This window comes from Taudactylus pleione, unplaced genomic scaffold (genome assembly GCF_031769625.1).
Source record: "Taudactylus pleione unplaced genomic scaffold, aTauple2 ptg000019l, whole genome shotgun sequence".
Classification (NCBI taxonomy): Eukaryota; Metazoa; Chordata; class Amphibia; order Anura; family Myobatrachidae; genus Taudactylus; species Taudactylus pleione.
In genome coordinates this window covers 753595-772836 of record NW_028284421.1, presented here as the reverse complement: position 1 = coordinate 772836, position 19242 = coordinate 753595, and the positions used below count along the sequence as shown (strand labels likewise).

The 19242-nt window shown below is 40.5% G+C and overlaps 1 protein-coding gene across 1 annotated transcript in view; it reads right to left on the bottom strand.

Annotated features, from left to right (window-relative positions):
* Nucleotides 1-19242, bottom strand: part of LOC148540276 (protein unc-13 homolog B-like) — a 146727-nt gene that overhangs the window by 38671 nt on the left and 88814 nt on the right. Inside the window, exon 7 of the mRNA XM_088444847.1 lies at nt 16695-16824. Coding sequence (XP_088300973.1) covers nt 16695-16824 — 130 coding nt within the window. The remainder of the gene's footprint in view (nt 1-16694; nt 16825-19242) is intronic.

Below are 19242 nucleotides of genomic sequence, written 5' to 3'. Positions count from 1 at the left end.
TTTAAGGGACTATTCTGTTCCTTTCCCATTTCATTATATATTTGCTCTTATTCAAGAGTATTTTTTGATAATTGATAAACATCAATTTGTTATATAACTTGGGTACGCTACTCAACTCTAATCTTTTTACTAACTACAGTTATTTGAGCTATAAATCCCATCCACAATATTTTCATCAGCATTCCTCTTCAACATTGTGATGCCATAGTAGCACAGTGGTTAGCGTTGCTATCTAATAGCACTGGTATAATGGGTTAAATCGAATCAAGGTCCTATCTCTGTGGAGTTTATATTTTCACTACAATGTTTCCTCTGGGTACTCCAATTTCCTGCCATGATCCAAAATTTATTAGCCAAATTAACCCTAATGTTTGCATGTATTCTGTATCATACTTGCCCCGATTGTCAGGGAGACTCCCTGAAATAGTAGCAATCTCCCTGAAGAGTCTAGTAGTCTCCCTGATTGCACCTTATCTCCATTATGAAGCGGTTATAAAAAAAAAACCCAGGAGATATATACATTCAAATGGGATCATTAGTATAATTTCCCTGCATTGGGTATAAGGCACAATGATCACTATGGCTACATGCATTTTCTGAAAAGTATCAGTGAGTTTTCATCAACATGTAGATCCTACTAACTGGTTTGGGGCACATTTACATTTGAATGTAAGTCAGTTTTATGATACACCTCTCAGATGTAGCAGTACACGCCCACTTTACCGCTGCGCTCATAGATGCTGCTTTCACAATCTCTCTGAAATGCCTTTTCAAAAGTAGGCACGTATGATGTATATATGATAGGGAATACAGATTGTACAGGGACAAATGTGAACAACTATTTAACTATGCAAAACGCTGCATAGTAGTGTGCACACTATGGGTCTGATTCAGAGGCGGACGCAATTAACGCTCGCTCGTCCAGAAAATAGGGGTGGCTATTCAAATGAACCGTTCGCTCTTTGCGGTCTGTTCACGCCTCTAGGTCTGAACGAGCGAACAAAACTTGCAGTCGTTTTTTGGAAAAATACGCCCTCTCGCCGCTCGCATCCTACATCATGTCCGCTATTTATTAGATTAATCGAGTACATCGACCAGCGTATGAACTGCTCGCTATTCTTGTGGTTGGTTTTTGCTACCACAATTTTGCGAGCAGTTCTGGCTATAAAATAACCCAGTGACGTGGTCAATGACGCTGCTGTTTTAATTATGCACACCCATAAAACGCCATTTTTGACCTTTAAGCACGCCTGCGTTCTGATCTCCACTCCCCGTTTTCAAGCACCTTCCCCTGTTACCACCCACATACGCCTCATTCTGTCACTCAAATTATCAGGCATTCGCTATTTTGCGAGCACATGAATTCCGACCGCACTGACTGGTTCGCGCATGCGTATAACGATCCGTACGCATGCGCAGTTGGGCAAACATCGCTCGGAGCGAACGAGAGGCCGCTTACGAGCGGCTCTGAATCAGGCCCTATGATAACAAAACAGTTACATAATCTGTTAACCAACAGAGGCTTGAACTACTGTACTCTCCCAATATATCTTAATTATTAACATGAAGGTTGCTAGTAATACATATGGTTCGCTCATATTTTTTAGATTTCCTCGCTATTAATGTTCCAGATTGTGCTCATAGCAGAAATTCTCTCTGCCAATTTCATCAATGTCTCTGGTAGTCAATAAGTTGAAAACAGGGGATGCGCCCCTAGGTAGAAGAATGACACCTTCTATAAAGTCACATTCGCCGTTGTAGTAAATTGTAGTATAGCATAACATAGTACTGGAATAGAGTGAAACCCCTCCTAAAGTAACGCTGTAAATTTGTATTAAATTACTATTGCACACCTATTTACTTATTATTGATAGTGTACTGTATATGTTAATACTGTACACCACTGTTCAGCTAATCTTCACCTACCAATACTTCTGTCACTGCATTTTCATTCTCTTGCAGCTACATTAATTTCCACCTCAATACTCTTATAAGAGATTAGACTTCTTATAGGTTACCCACAATTTATCAGGTTACTCAGTCTTTTAATTAACAAGCAAAGTGACTAGAGTGTTTGGGGGTCTTGTTGTCTGTTTGTTTAGATTAAACTATGTTTGCATCTTACACTTGCAACTCTGTATGACTGGAGAGGCAGGACAGTGGAGGGAAGGGTGTCTTCATGTAATTCCAGCTGGAGATTGGTGCAAATGCACACTGATGGGGATGACTGCCACCATGCACTAGCTATCTGACACTAATTAGCAGATTGTGGATTCACCTCTATAGCTTAAGACACACAAATAATTGAGTATAGTTAGTATTGTGTGTGACTTTTCTTTTTTTTTTTGTACATATATGCAGTCAACTCACCATCAGCCCCTCTGTGTGTAAGTTATTTTGCATTAACTCACCAAGGGGTCTATTCATTATGTTAATTATTGGGGTCCGAGTGGACCACCGATAAATAACATACTAACTGAAGTCGAGCACCGGAACAATTCATCATTGCTCCGATGCGGAGACAGCTGATCTGAAAATCAGCTGTCTACCCGAAGTCGCTTCACTGTTGTTTTCAGAGCAGTGAAAACTAGCACTGCCGAGTTGACTCAGCAGTGCTAGTGCGCCTGCGTGAACTAGAGCTCACGCAGGTGCACAAAGCCTCGGCATCTGGCAGAAGAAGCTGGACAGGGGCGGAGGGATCCGAAAGATCCCCCTTCGCAACCCGGGGCTCCTACCCATAGGGAGAGAGCAGGGTGAGCGCTGAGTGCGGGAGCAAACACCACCTGAAAATGGCGAGTGTTCCCGAAGTCAAGCTCCGAAAATGTTGTGTTTTCAGAGCTTGATGAATTTTGTGAAATCTCCTTTTTGATGAATGGCCCCAAAACGTAACATCTACAAAAGCAGGTGAAAATGTGCATTTTCATGTGCTTTTGTAGAAATTAAGTAATAATGATTAGAAACCCCAATAGAGTCGGACCAGGATTTCCCAAGCAAATATCCTGTGTTCAAGATTTATATCTCAGAAAGAGAGAGAATGATTAGGATGTGTCATGCTTATGTTCTCTGGATCCTCAGTCGGAGGGCTTGGAGCCTGGGCCCTGGGGAAAGGGGGGATGTAGTCAGCATCCCGGCATGCAAGATGCCGACGGTCTCAATACTGGCACTGAAATCCCGACAGGTTGGGATCCCAGTACCAGTATCCTGACCGTAAACATCCCAAAGGTGAGTATCGGGGTGTTAGGGAGAGGTTAGCGTTAGGTAGCGGGGTTAGGGTTAGGCATTAGGGGGTTGGTTAGGGTTAGGCACCATGGAGGGAGTGTTAAAATTACAAAAAAAAAAAAGTAATATTACAAATTCAGGCGCAAAACACACAAATATGAATATAAAAACTTATGGATAGTAAATAAATTATATCTCATGAAAAGCAGCTCCTAAAACAAGGGGTTTATTCTGAACCCCTCAAAATAGATTATGAAGATTTAAATCACATTGAATAAATGTAGAATAAATGGTACCAAAGAATCAATCATTAAATATTGCGGATTCAAAGAGAGTCATTAATAAACAATATCAATTGAATACATCAAAATATTACACTAAATAAATGTATAAAATAAAAAAATAATAATATATAATAAGAATTGATCAGGACAGGCTACGAAGACTATAAATGTAGCAATCTATGCAGATCTTAACCACATATATGTGAATATATGAATAATCTCCCAGTGTTTAGACTTCGTCCTTCTGCAGCAGGTGTTAACACTGAGGAATACAATGTTGTTTGTGGAGTAACGATTTTAAATACCCCAATTGGTATCTGACGCTTTGGTTAAAATGTTGGAAAAACTTGTGTAGCAAGTGGAGATATTTTCTTATAAACAACAAAGTCCTGATTTCTTCAGAATAATATCCAAATAAAGGGCAAAGCATGGTAAATGTTAAACAGTTATCATATGATAATAATAACAGGAGGCAATCTGATGAAAAGTGTGCACACTGTTTCTTTTTAAGACAGCTTACCGCTATCAGCTTGCAAGGTTCTGTTTGATATAAGCCTTCAAGCCTTCAATCTCCCGGCCTGCTGGTAATTAAAACCGCTCACTACTAAACAGCTTGTGGGGCTCTGTTGGGTGCCAGCCCTCAATATCCCGGTCTACTGGCAACTTGCAAAAAACTAAAACAGAATCCACGCCAGATTCCCCAGTTCCAACGTCTCCGTATAGCAATTCAAAACAGAGAGTGAACTCCGGTGGGCAGTAGAGGATCGCCAGTTGCCGGCTGTCACCCACAGCTTTTCTTACGCGCAGTGTCTCTCTCTTCAAGAGCAGTTGTCCAAAGGGTATACAGATAGCCTGTCACAGCATGACCCTTACGCATTTCTCCCCCAAATGTAATGTTATCATATGATAACGGAGTTTAACATTTACCACGCTTTGCCCTTTATTTGGATATTATCCTGAAGAAATCAGGTCTTTGTTGTTTATAAGAAAATATCTCCGCTTGCTGCACAAGTTTCTCCAACAACTGTGTCTGACTAACCGGCATTTAACCAAAGTGTCAGATACCAATTGGGGTATTTAAGATCGTTACTCTACAAACAACATTGTATTCCCCAGTGTTGACACCTGCTGCAGAAGGACGAAGTCTAAACACTGGGAGATGATTCATATATTCACATATATGTGGTTGTTAAGATCTGCATAGATTGCTATATTTATATTCTTCGTAGCCTGTCCTGATCAATTCTTATTACATATTTAATTTTTTATTTTATACATTTATTTAGTGTGATATTTTGATGTAAAAAAATGACACTGTTTATTAGTGCTCTTTTTGAATCTGCATTATTTAATGATTGGTTCTTTGGTACCATTTATTCTACATTTATTCAATGTGATTTAAATCTTCACAGTGTTAGGATTAGGGTGCGAGGAGGGGGAGGTTAGGTTTAGGCACTAGGTGGAGAGGTTAGGTTTAGGCACCAGGGAGGGGGTGTTAGGTTTAGGTTGTGGGGATGGGGAGGTTAGGTTTAGGCACCGGGGAGGGAGGGTTAGGGTAAGGATAGAGAAAATACCTACCAGCCGTTCTTATGGGTGTCGGGATTCTGGCTGTCTGTATTCTGAACAGCGGCATCCCGACAGATGGGATTTCATACCCAACCCGGAAAGGGGATAGCAGGAGATGGGGGGCCTGTATATATGTTTTCCTCATTCACTAGTACCGGATGTTGGTGAGATCTGACCAAAGGCACTGAGTCTAACTTACCGAGAGGTGTTCGCCAGTGTCCCCTCCAAGCGGGATTTGGGCTTAGCTGCACATGGGAAGCAGGTTGCGGCCCTTTGGTATCCGGTACTAGTGGGAAAGAAACAAAAACACAGGAAGACAAAGGAGAGGTACTGGGAGGAAACAGTAGCTTTAGTACTGAAGGAAGGGTCACAGTCACAGAATTAGAACTAGTGTACTGGGATCCATGCGCATATATCAGTATAGAGGCACTGGGGATCCAGACGCAGATATCCGTAATAGATGTACTGGGAACCTGGACACAGATATCAGTAACAGATGCACTGGGGATGCGGACGCAGATATCAGATGCACTGGGAATCTGGACACAGATATCAGTAATAGATGCACTGAGGACCTGGACGCGGGATAGCAAGTGCTCTAGGGATCCAGAAGCAGGTAGAGCTTTTAAAGTGCTGGTCTCCGAAACAGGTGGTACTGTATGTGTAGCAGGGAGAGACTGGAAAAAATGAAAAAATAAACTCGAGAGGAGATGTAACACACTTGGACTCAGGACACGAGTAACTCTAAAGACACACTGGGGGATACTTCGAATGACCTCAGCATGGACCAACATGGAGCCTGGAACGAAACCACAGCAAACAAACACTGAAGTAGCAAAGTTGTACAGGCAACTTCCTGGTACACGGATCCTGGTTAAAATACCCAACGTTAGCAGTCCATTGGAGGACTAAGGGCCTGATTCAGAGCCGGACGCTATTTGCGCTCGCTCGTTCAGAAAAAGGGGCCAGCTATTTAAATTGAGCGCTCGCTCTTTGCGGTCTGTTGACGCCTCTATGTGTGAGCGAGCGAACTAAACATGCGCTCGTTATTTTGTAAAGACGCCCCCTGGCCGCTCGCATCCTACGTCATCTCCGCTATTTATTAGATTAATCGAATACATCGAAAGGTGTCTGAACTGCTCGCAGTGCTTGTGGTTGGATTTTCCTACCGCAGTCATGCGAACAGTTCAGGCTAAGAGACAACCAAGTGACGTGGCCAATGACGCTGCTTTGTTAATTATGCACACCCTTAAAACGCCCGTTTTGACCGTTTGGCACGCCTGCGTTCGGATCAACACTCCCCGTTTTCAAGCACCTTCCCCTGTTACCACCCACAAACGCCTCATCCTGTCACTCAAATTAGCAGGCACTCGCTATTTTGCGAGCGCTCGATTTCCGACCGCACTGACTGGTTGGCGCATGCGCATTACGACCCATACGCATGCGCAGATGTGCGAACATCGCTCAAAGCGAACGAGCGGCCGCTTACGAGTGGCTCTGAATCAGGCCCTAAGTCAGCTGGCAGCTAACGACGCTACCACAGGACTAAGATAAGATGATACGGACTGTCACGGCTGCGTCCATGACGGCAACCACAGGAACCAAGTCACAGTGCAACCCAAGAAAGTCCAAACGGACCCTAGGAGTAATCCTCAGCGCGTCACTCGCCTCTGCATCTCACGTCTGACCGCCCAAGGGATCAGGGGAAGCCGGCGCTGTGGCGAGTAACGGCCGATCCAAGGCCGCAACCTGACAGAATGGAGGCTCTGTGCTTGATTAGAGGTGAGAGTACCCTTACAGTGAATAATACGTATATCTCCTCCCAGATGTACTGAGTTATCCAGTAGTGCAGGGTCTACATTTATTTCCTTTTAGTTGAAACCACAGAAACATCTGTCCTGTTTAGCAGTTATATAATAGGATTTCTAAAACAGGAGCACTGTGCCATGACAAGTGCACAGCAATGTTAAATGATTATAAACATTTCATTGTAAAGAGATAATCACCACAAATGACATACTTTAAAATGAACAAAGTTTAAAATGACTGGATACAAAATATGACTCATTAGCTGAAGCTGATTTGAGTTCTTGGGAGTCAGGTATAACTGAATAGAGACCTGAATGTGTTTCTATTACCCAAAGGTCTCAGCAAAGCGTTTTCTACTAATTACATTTTCTACATTTGCAATTTGCAAATGCAATTTTTCCAGAAGATAAAATGTGTGCCACAAATCCTTCCAGAAGCTTTTTCAAGTTAATTTGCCCATATGTGTTATATGATTTTGATACATTCAACATTAGATTAAATGACAGTCATCAAATGTACTTAATATACCACATGCCAAATCAAAGCAAAGTTTACCCTCTATTCTGATACCAATTTCTTTTAATTAACTAGCATAAAACTATTTTACCCCTACATAGAACCCACATTGTGAAGATGCCTACAGTTTGTGTTTCAGATTGTTCATTGGCGAAACTTGTAAATTAATTTTCCTTTTCAGCTTGATAAATATGAGACTTGCAAGCATAGATAAGTATGTCTTCTGGGACCTGAGGTCACATTTGCTGACAACTTCCCAGTGTGTCTCTCCACTGATGCCGACATGATTACATCAGTGCCAGTGAGGAGACGGATGGAGGAGCTGCCGGCTGAAGAGGCACCAGTCCATAAGGAAATGTAAAAACAAAAGGTGTGCGCCAATCACTGTGTTACAACCCCTCTCAATGTACAGTACTGCATAATATACTGGCAATTCATAAATAAAGGACAATAATACTACTAATAACAAACTAAGTTAAAAATGGTTGGGTCAGGAACAAAATAACCAAATCCAATCAAACATATTTAGAGATTCCTACAATAAAATGCCCAAATATTTAGATGATCCTTATTTATTTCTGCTCCTAAAGAAAAGTCTAGATACAGTAGGAGCCTACAGAATCTATGGCACTATAAATAAATGATGACGATCTTGCCATGCTACCACCTGCTCATATGGATGGTGGAACAAGTTGTATAATACAGAATTTGTTGTTAGGCAGCTATCTCAGATGCCTCACTCTCGAGCCAGCTCTGTCAAAACTAGAATAATCCCTGTCCAAGAGTCCAGATTTCGAAGAATGACAGTCTAAAGAAAACAGTGTGCAGGTAATTAAACAACTGTATTATTTTTTAGAGTTGATGGTGTCTTCCCCTGTCTACTGTAATCAACCAGACAACATATAATGGAATAAAGGTAAAGTGCAAGATTCACATGAATCACATAATGTAGTCCTGTACCATTTTCCAGAGTATTTGTAAACGCCAACTTGTTTTCAATAAGGAATAATGGAGTAGATCTATGAAGCGGCATTGTGGGAGTTTAGTGGTATTAGCGCACGTTATGTGCTGATAATGTTTCTTCCTCATGCTGTGAAGTGTGTGCAATGCGATAAAGTATGCGCCCCGTCATTATCGGCGCTCCTATCTTCAAGATAGGGCGCTGATGTCCAGCCAAATCTATGAAAGGCCAGTGGCACTGACCGTTCCAACAGCTGCAACTATCAATTTCGACAGCTGTCATTGCCCCACCACAGCAGGGATAGCACTGCCCCTGGCTGCTGTGGCGGCTGCAGGGCTACGGGCTGTGCATGGGAGATCTCTTAATGCTTGCGAGGAGCAGAAAGGGCACACGTGGGCATATACCCAAATTTCTTGGTGGCCGTAGAGCATTTGTCATCCTACAAAAGAACCTGTATTTTACAAAGGTTGTAGAAAACAGGTATCATCCTATACTTTTAATGATGTCTTTTATGCTGCAGAATTGGCAGTTGCTGGAAGTCTTAATTGAAAATTCATTGGGCACGATTCTATTCTATGCGATGTGAATAGCGCCGGGAGATAGCTCCCGGAGCTATTCAATTGTGTGCGGTGTTTAGTCGGAGAATGCCCATTCTCGCGACTAAACACCCTGTTTAAGGTGTGATAACGGGCATTCCGCGACCTAACTTCCCGACGCGATGCTGTTTTCCCGGCGCTAAGGGCAGAAAACAGCCCCGCACCGGGACTTTTGTCAGATTTCTGCTCTCATCCCCGGGGGGGATGTGAGAAGAAATCCTAGTCGGACTTGGCAGCGTGGTGTATTGAATAGCTCCGGGAGCTCATTCCCGGCGCTATTCACATCGCATAGAATAGAATCGTGCCCATTGTGTATTATAGTGTATTGTCTTTTTCATAGCATTTCAATCCATTTGGCATGACTGATACTCTTCTACATAAGGTTATTGCTACTGTTCTAATGTCAGGTCTGGTGACAGTGGCAGTATAAAGATAATGTTTTTTTTCCTTTGTACTCTGGTTTATAAATTCCATTGTGGACATAATTTCGACTGGTTTTGCATGCTATATTCCAAAATCCTCAATGATCTCCTGTAGTTAGTGCCTTCTTTCAATAAGAAAATGACTACAGTATATTCTCCTCTCTTAGGGGGGAATTCAATTCAATGCAAATTGAATAGCCCCAGGAGCTATTCTATTCAGAGCGCTGTGTGGTCGGAGAATGCTGGTTATTGCACCTAAACAAGGGGCATGGTAACCGGCATTCATTGACCAAAGTGCTGGGCGCGCGGCTGTTAGCGCACCGCTATGCAGAAAAACAGCTGCGTGCCCGACACTTTGGTTGGATTTCTCCTCGCATCCCCAGGGGGGTGCGAGAACAAATCCTTAGCCCACGCAAATAGCACAGTGTATTGAATATGTTATGTTCTGGGTTGTTTGTGGACCCGGGGTGGTAGCAGGAGCGATCACAGAAGCGGGTTTGAATATAAAACTAGGGTTTTTAATACGTGCTTGAGTAGACATAAAATATGGCAGTAAATAAAAGTCCAGGTATATAGAAACGTGCACTAGAGTTCTGTGGTGGGAGTAATGGGTTAATGTCCAAGTAGAAACAATTAGAACTGTCCAGGTGTGCAGGTAGTGAGACTGGAATAATCAACCAGGTATGCAGGTAGTGATGCAGGAAATAATATGCCAGGTATGCAGGTAGTGATGCAGGAAATAATATGCCAGGTATGCAGGTAGTGATGCAGGAAATAATATGCCAGGTATGCAGGTAGTGAACTAAGGCAAATGAGCAGGATGTCAGCAGGCTCAGGCACTCAGGTATGGGCAAGGGTGGTGGAGGAAGCAGGGTAGTCCAGCAGAAGCTAGGAGCTGACAGGCAGACTGCAATTCACAGGAACAGGATAAGCACAGAGAACTCGCTCTCAGCTAGGCTGAGATACACATTGCACAGGCAAAGAAGGAAGGCACTGAACCTTTCAAAATACCCCATGCCGTGCTGTTACTGGCAGGAGGGAACATGTGACTCACCAGGATTGGCCAGCCGCATCACATGGCCAGAAACCAAAATGGCGGCGCCCATGCCAAACGGAACAGAGACGCCGCCAGGCCCCACCAGCTCAGAGTGACAACAGGCCCGCACAACAACGCGCGCAGCCAAAGCCCCCCGTCAGATACCAGCTCTGCCACCAGACAGCCCGCGCCACAACGACCTCACAGGCAACACCCGCCTAGCGCCATGCTGAAATACCCTGGCCGTGACAGAATAGCTTCGGTAGCTCCCTCCCGTCACTATTCAACATCGCGCTGAATTGAATTCCTCCCTTAATCTGAACATTCAGGTAATGTGCTATATACTGTATCTCAGATCTTTTGCCTCAAAATCCTGTTTTAGTGGTTGTAGTATTTCTGTCACAGCGCGCCGGACACCTGCACGCACTTAACGGGTCCGGTGGCACTGGTCAGTGGCAGGGCAGAGGTCGGGGACTCTCCCCGGCTGCATGGTACGGGCAGGCGCTGCCCCCCTCTGGGCGTGTGCACCGATCTGAAATAATTTTAAAGGGCCAGACACCATACATTGTGATGTCACAGGAGGTGCCTAAATTCAAGCCCTGCCTATATAAGGAAGTCCCTGGAAGCACTCCTGTGCCAGAGAATAGGCTTTCAAACCTTATTCCAGCATTCCTGTTTATGACTTACTGCTCGTTCCTTCCTTGCAGGGGTCCTTGGTGAATATTGCCAACACGTTAGACTCCGCGCCTCAGTAATAGGTTTCGCCAATACCAAAAATATGGGTTAGCATCTGCTACCCATCAGAGAGTTGTGTCAATTTCATCTCCATCTTGCACAGAACAGACTACAAGATCATTTTACATAAATTGCAGTCTTTTTTTTTAAATCTCATTCTTGATTACTAACAGCATCTCTACTTTGTTTCTACATCTAATATTTGTGATTATTCTGTTTAGCCACTAGTAATTTAAGTTCTGAGATGCTGATTTTTTTCTTTACTTGCTTTGAAATGCTGGCTCAGTTACTCATATACACACTCTAGATTACACTGGGAACTTGCGTGTACTTATTAGTATGGGCCCATAAACTATTGTAACTTCTGCTAATAGCCTCCAAAATTGTACATATTGACAAATTAATTGCATGTTGGTGTGTGAACCTAAGTGTGCACAAGAGTGGTGCTTTAAGAGATACACTTCTTTACTATTGACAAATTATAAATTAACTGCAATGTTGGAACACTCTAACAATTATTTTATGGCTTACAGAATAGTGACTGTTATGTTTAGTAACAGTGACTAATACCAAGAGCAAACTTATTATAGTACAACCCAAAACTTACTTAATAGTATACATCTTTGGATAGACAATGGAAATTATATTTACAATGGCAAAACAGTTTGGAAGAAACCTGCAGAATGTATTCCTATTATTATAATTCATGTTATTATACTTATGTAATATTTACAACACCACTAAAATAGAATATATCATTTCAGGTGAAACAAAGCTTTGTTAGCAATATAGAAAATCAGAATGAGAAGCCATATTAGCTATTAAGTATGAGGGAATTAGCAGGAGAAAAAGTAAAGCTACAGTACTGTATATTGCCCTTTTACAAGTTAATGGTAAGAGTACAAATTACATTGAACTTCAAAAAACAAGTTAGAGATTGTTGGTTAGAATTACTTCGGAAACAGACTAGGAACAATATAGGTAAATGAATGGAGAGGAAGGATAGATCTGAAACCATAAAAACATTTGAATACTTCAGAAGTAACTGAAGAAGAAGCCACAACAGAACAAATGTATTTTAAAAAAACAGCAATAACTGAATAAAATGAAGTCCTCAGGCCCTAGTAAATCATCTAAAAAACAACATGGGTCAAATGTCTTTAAATCAACATGCAAAAAGTTTTAGATAAAAGTAGAAATACAATCAAACCAAACTAAAATACAAAGAAATAAGCATAAAAATGGAAGAAAAACAAACAAACAATAAAACCCCACATACATGAATAAATGAATACAGCAAATGAATAATGAAGCCATAAATATTGTGAATAACTAGTAATAAAATCGGCATTGTGGTTCTAACCCTTCATCTCATTAGGTAAGAAAACAAAAAGCCATTAGAACTGGGTTATTGCTGCATTAATAACAGTTTTTTATTGACATTTTTACTTCCTTAAATTATGTGTTTGCCAATGTATAAGACAAATGTAGCCCTTAATACAGGCTTCATTTAATGAATATGATCATTATAGCTATCAGTTGTAGAGTGCCTAGGGGGGAATTATAGTTAGGAATAACATGTTTGTGTCTCCTTGACCTCTGGCTGCATTTAGCTTTTGATCCTGAATTACTTCCAAGGTTCATAAATAGAAAATCAATCAGAACAGCAAATTTGAAGTCAAGTATGGTATAATAGTAAGCACATTCATGATTTATAAAGAGAAGAAAAAAAAGAGCAGACACAATCATCAATGTAAGTGTAATACTTCTGGGGACAAATTTTAGCAAAGAAGGAAAACAGATAAACTTTCTTTCAGTGCCAGTTAAGGTAATGTTACATATATATATTTATTTTTTTATTTATTGAGTACCCTTTTTGCCTTGTATTGGATGATTTGCATGTATTTGAACTATTGATTGGTGGTCCCTGGAGGTGCACCCCAGCAACTGGATCAGTGATATAGATGTGAGTGCAGAACTTTACATAGATATATAATGTAAGTATATTTCAGAATTTGTTTAAAAAATCTTGCTAAAATTTGCTAACATTTTTAATATGCAATGAAATAAAACTGAATATACATTAAACATTGCATGCTACAGCACCCTACCCGGACTCCTTTATGGCGTTATCCCCACTTCCCATTTGGGTGCATGTATTCTTATATGCACCCTAGGATATCAACCGGGATAACAAGAATCATGCATATTCAAGGTGATTTCACCACCTAAAATTTTGCAGATCTATGTGAAAAATATGGTATGTCCTCTACAAATTTGTACATTTTCAAACTGATGATTAGTTTTATTTGCTCCCTCGGCAAATCCCCTTCATTTGAACTTCGATACAGTTACAATCCTAGCTACAAGACAGGGGCAGATTGGGATGGAAAATCAGCCCAGGAAACTTCTGTGAGCAGCCCTAATGAAGACGGGGTCTGTGGAGGGGTTGGGGTCAGTTGAGGGGGGGTGGGATCACTCCTCATAGGGACTTCCTTGCATCTTTTGCTGCAGTTGCATCTGCAACTTTATGCTACTGCTCCCACAAAGCACTCCCCTGGTGTGTATCCATGCGCAAGAATGTGCAAGGACTGAGATGCCCACTTTCAGTGTCTGCAGATGCTGCAATCATACTTTGCCTTTCTTTAGACGCCACCTTCAGTTGCTTGCACCAGCCCTATGCTAGGTGCAGATTATCCATCTGAGTATGGCCTCTAAAGTGAGCAATTCTGCATCTCTGTACTCAGGATGTATGCATGGTGCAACACCGACACATGCACAGATGAAAAACATTGCACAGAGAAAAATAAAACATTGGCCCCCATAGAAAAGAAAAAACAAACACACACATTGTACCTCATATATTGTACCGTTTAGGAGCACTGTTTAACTTAATGGGGCACTGTGTCATTAAAAAAACAAAAAGAAAACAGAGGCACTGTGGGCTGCAGCACTGTGTTAAAAAATAATATTCAGTAGGTGCCACCATTACTAGAACCATTGTGTGTCTCGGTGTGTTAAATTTTTTTTATAAAACTTGTGTGTGTTCAGGCACTGTGCTTAAAATAATGTTCTGTAGGTGCTGTGCCACCATTGGTAGAAGCACTGAGAGTCGCATTTTGTGTTAAGAAACTTAATAACACTTGCATGTGTACATGCACTATTAAAAAACATGTAAATAAAATGTGTGTGTTAAAACTATAATGTCATTAGGGTGCCACCATTACTAAGAGCTCTGTGAGGCACTGTGTTGTGTGTTCAGGCACGGTTATCAAAATGTTAATTCTAAAACTTGTGGGTTAAAATATGTCAATATGGATCACTCAATATAAGAGCAGGAGTAGCAACCCAGTACTAGCACTGCGGCTGCTGCCAGCAGTCATGATAGTACTTCAACATCTACTAAAGTTGGTTCAGGGGATTTAAAGTTTAACAAAGGGCACCTGAAATCCAAACAATATTCAACAATGTTACAGAAAACATAACCTCTAATAATAAAGGGAGAAACTTATTGCTGAAAAGCGTAAAAAAATTGCCAATATTCCACACACAAAATGCAGTGGCAAGGAGAGGCTCAGGCCATGGCCTTCCTTTCCAAGTGGTGGTCCTGCTACTGCTGCTTTATGCACTAGAATGCCTATTGTGGAAGCTGGGGTCAACACAGTCAGGCATCTTCTGAAACCTGACATGCAACAACTTCTCACTCTAAGTCTACATGTGTCACCTTTAAAACAGGCAAATCAGTTCACCAAAACATAAACGAAGGCTGAAGTGTTCATAAATTCACAAATCCCTAATTGTGTCCACACCTGCTATGTGTGAGTCTGACATTTCTGACGCTGTACTCCTACAGCATTCCCACACCCTTGCAAATGTGGGGATGAGCAGCAGTAAAAGTAAAGATGGTTTCTTAGAAATTGAGGATGATGCTGTGGAAGTACAACAGGATGAGGGGGATATTTGTCCATCTGACACCAACGAGATTTTGATGATGAGGATGTTGTTTGTGTAAAAGTAAGTATAGGTACACACTTGAGCAACAGGCATCTGTTCTGACATGGGAACAAATGTACATCAACAGTGATTGTGCGTCCACACTGGATGACTTTAAAGAATGATCTAACGATCAAAACGCTGCCAAAGAATAAAAAGGACCTGATAAACTGATACAAGTAGGACCAGGAGTTGATTAAATTGAGGACAGTTGTTAGCTCTGCAACACCTAATATAGCTTTGAAGGCCCACATAATACGCACCATAAAACTGGTGGCACAATAACACTGCTAACAGTAAAATACAACTAATGTAAAAGCCATATGTAAAATATTGAAGAGTTGGTACCAGAATGCAATAACGTTATTAACGGGCATTTGTACCCTGCTACACCTGAGCACATATGTGTAAATATAATTCTAAGCACTCAGATTATTCCTCAGCTTAAAAGTGGGAAAAAAATAATTATTAGCAGGTTGCTAATGGGAAACACTTTTGACAAGGGCTGGGAGGAGGTCTCACTACCAAGAAAGGCTCACTACCAAGAGAGAGACCAATGCGCAATCTGCCTTGTTATATTCATATAACAAGGCAGATTGTGCATAAAGAGACTAGATATTCTCAGCTCTGCACTGGTAGGAATAGTTGACTTTTAAAAAAATATATGAAGAAAAATGAGGACCTGTAATTTCATGTGAGCACTCCTTTTATAATTGTATTGGATGAAATTGCAAAGGTTCCTCACCAAAGTCTTTTTGTAGTTACAGCAGACATGAAATACCCATTCACTCAAGACAAGTACAGTTCCATGTGACATCACTAATGAGGAGAAACCAACTTGTAGGTCCAGTTATGTCAGCATTGGCTAAATTGTGGAGGCAACAAGGCTGGGAAGAGGAATAGAAGGCTGTATATGATGGGCCTAAGGATGTTATGTTTATTTGTATGTTTGAGTATGAGACTGTTATGTTGATGGGGCACTTTGTGTAGGAATGGTGTACACCTGAGGCTGTACATATACTGTTATACTGGAAATGAGCTACATTTGATACACATGGCTGTGCTATGAGTCATATTTAGCTTTCTTTTTTTGCCATATTATTACACATGGTATCTGACTCTACACCACGAAAGTCAGAAAAAATCCCCCTCTTTAAACAAGATATTGGATAACACTCTTCCAAATGACAACCATATTTTTAATAACTAAAATGTTTAAATCCTACTTTTCATATTCATAACTAAGCTATCAAGTTATTTAACTAAAATAATGCAAATAAATTGTAGTCCCAGATCCGCAATATTATCACATTCAGAGACTTTGAGGTTTATTTACTAAGTGTCAGGTTCTAAACACCGTCAATTTTGATTGTGTTTGTACCCAAAATTTAAAAGTGCAATGAGTTTACTAGCAAATCAAGGATAGTATAAGCAATTTCCGTGTTTTAGAATCCAATGCTTAGTAAATAAACCCCTTTCTCCTTACTTCTTTACAATAAAAGCCTGGAAATAGTATATTTTTCAATAATTTGCAGACTTAACTTTGGCTCAACTTACATCTCATACCTTGATTCTGTTTTTATGGTGCTGAGAATGTATTTTTGTGATGAAGGACACACTTGTAAAGTGTCTGAAGAGATGCAATATTCATTTCCATTGGTCCTGTCGTGATTTTCAATCATACCATCTGTTGAAACATCAAATCGAGATGCTAGAGTATTTCAGGTAAAGATAATTATGGTGAATTAGAATCATGGGTATATTTTCTGCAAATAACTGAACTTATAAAGCTAAGCTATAAGGAGTTTAAATAAAAGTTATTCTATGGCTATAGTACACAGCCCCCTGATTTCCCCTGTACAAATTAACTTAGAAACCATTCTCTAACAAGGAATTTAAATCAAAAAGACTTTTGAGAAGATAGCAATTACCAGTAACATAGACAAGCTGTCACTCCTTCTGATCACTAACTGTTACATTTCTTAGGACAAAAGGTGCATACACACACACACAACGATTTTTTGAACAATCGATAAATGATATCGATTATCGTTCATCGTTGAAAAAAATCGTTCACTTTCTAAGTTAAAACGATGAATGATTATCGTTCATGCGTGTTCACGTTTCTAGTTCAGTCAGATTGACCAACTCAACGATTGTCATTAAGGGAATATGCAAAAATCATTTGTAGTTCAAAAAAATCGTTCATTACATTTAGTAAATTAACGATTTTAGTCAACGACTTGCGTTCATTTTTCCCTTGAAAAAATGAACGAAAATCATTTACTAAAATCGTTCATTTAATAAATCGTTGTGTGTGCATGCAGCTTAAATAATATTAGTAATTTATTTACTAATAAGACACATTTAATATAAAATTCACTAGAGGAAAATGTCCCAAAAGAGAGTATGCAAATGCATGACTTCATCAAGCAACAAAGTATCTGTTGACAAGAAGCAAACAATTCCAGAAAGACTAAAAATAATATATGTGATGATTATTACATATAAAGGTACACAAGTGTGTAATCAGTGAACTTATCAACTGTTCTAGAGATAGACTTTTAAGCAATATTGTAACTGTCTTTATATTTTACAGATGCTGCATTAACTTGGACTTAGTGATGAGTAATTTTTGCTAATGTGAATAAAATTGTTCAATTTTAAATTTATAGGATCTGAAGCAGAACTTGAACGCACGTGTGTTCAAAAGGCAGATGCAGAATGTGTTTACAAAATTCCAGCAATTACATGTGTATGCTGATTCGTATTGATCTTACCCATCCATACGACTCGGTATGGCATGAATGGGTAATACAGTCAGGTCCATAAATATTGGGACATTGACAGAATTTTCATATTTTGGCCTCTATTCACCACCACAATGGCTTTGAAATGAAACAAACAAGATGTGCTTTAACTGCAGACTTTCAGATTTAATTTGAGTGTAATTACATCCAAATCAGGTGAACGGTGTAGGAATTACAACGGTTTCTATATGTGTCTCCCACTTTTTAAGGGGCCAAAAGTAATGGGACTATCAACTCAAAAGCTGTTTCATGGACAGGTGTGGGCTATTCCCTCATTATTTCATTATCAATTAAGCAGGTAAAAGGTCTGGAGTTGATTCTAGGTGTGACATTTGCATTTGGAATCAGTTGCTGTCGACTCTCAATATGAGATCCAAAGAGCTGTCACTATCAGTGAAGCAAGCCATCATTAGGCTGAAAAATCAAAACAAACCCATCAGAGAGATAGCAAAAACATTAGGAGTGGCCAAATCAACTGTTTGGAACATTCTTAAAAAGAAAGAACGCACCGGAGAGCTCAGCAACACCAAAAGACCCGGAAGACCACGGAAAACAACTGTGGTGGATGTCAGAATAATTTTTTCCCTGGTGAAGAAAAACCCCTTCACAACAGTTGGCCAAATCAAGAACACTCTCCAGGAGGTAGGTGTATATGTGTCAAAGTCAACAATCAAGAGAAGAGGGTTCACCACAAGATGTAAACCATTGGTGAGCCACAAAAACAGAAAGACCAGATTAGAGTTTGCCAAACAACATCTAAACAAGGCATTACAGTTCTGGAACAACATCCTATTGACAGATGAGACAAAGATCAACTTGTACCAGAGTGATGCGAAGAGAAGAGTATGGAGAAGGAAAGGACCTGCTTATGATCCAAAACATACCACCTCATCAGTGAAGCATAGTGGTGGTAGTGTCACGGCGTGGGCATGTATGGCTGCCAATGGAACTGATTCCCTTGTATTTATTGATGATGTGACTGCTGACAAATGCAGCAGAATTAATTCTGAAGTGTTTCGGGCAATATTATATGCTCATATTCAGTCAAATGCTTTAGAACTCATTGGACGGCGCTTCACAGTGCAGATGGACAATGACCCGAAGCATACTGCAAAAGCAACCAAAGAGTTTTTTAAGGCTAAAAAGTGGAATGTTATGCAATGGCCAAGTCAATCCCCTGACCTGAATCAGATTGAGCATGCATTTCACTTGATGAAGACAAAACTGAAGGGAAAATGCCCCAAGAACAAGCAGGAACTGAAGACATTTGCAGTAGAGGCCTGGCAGAGCATCAC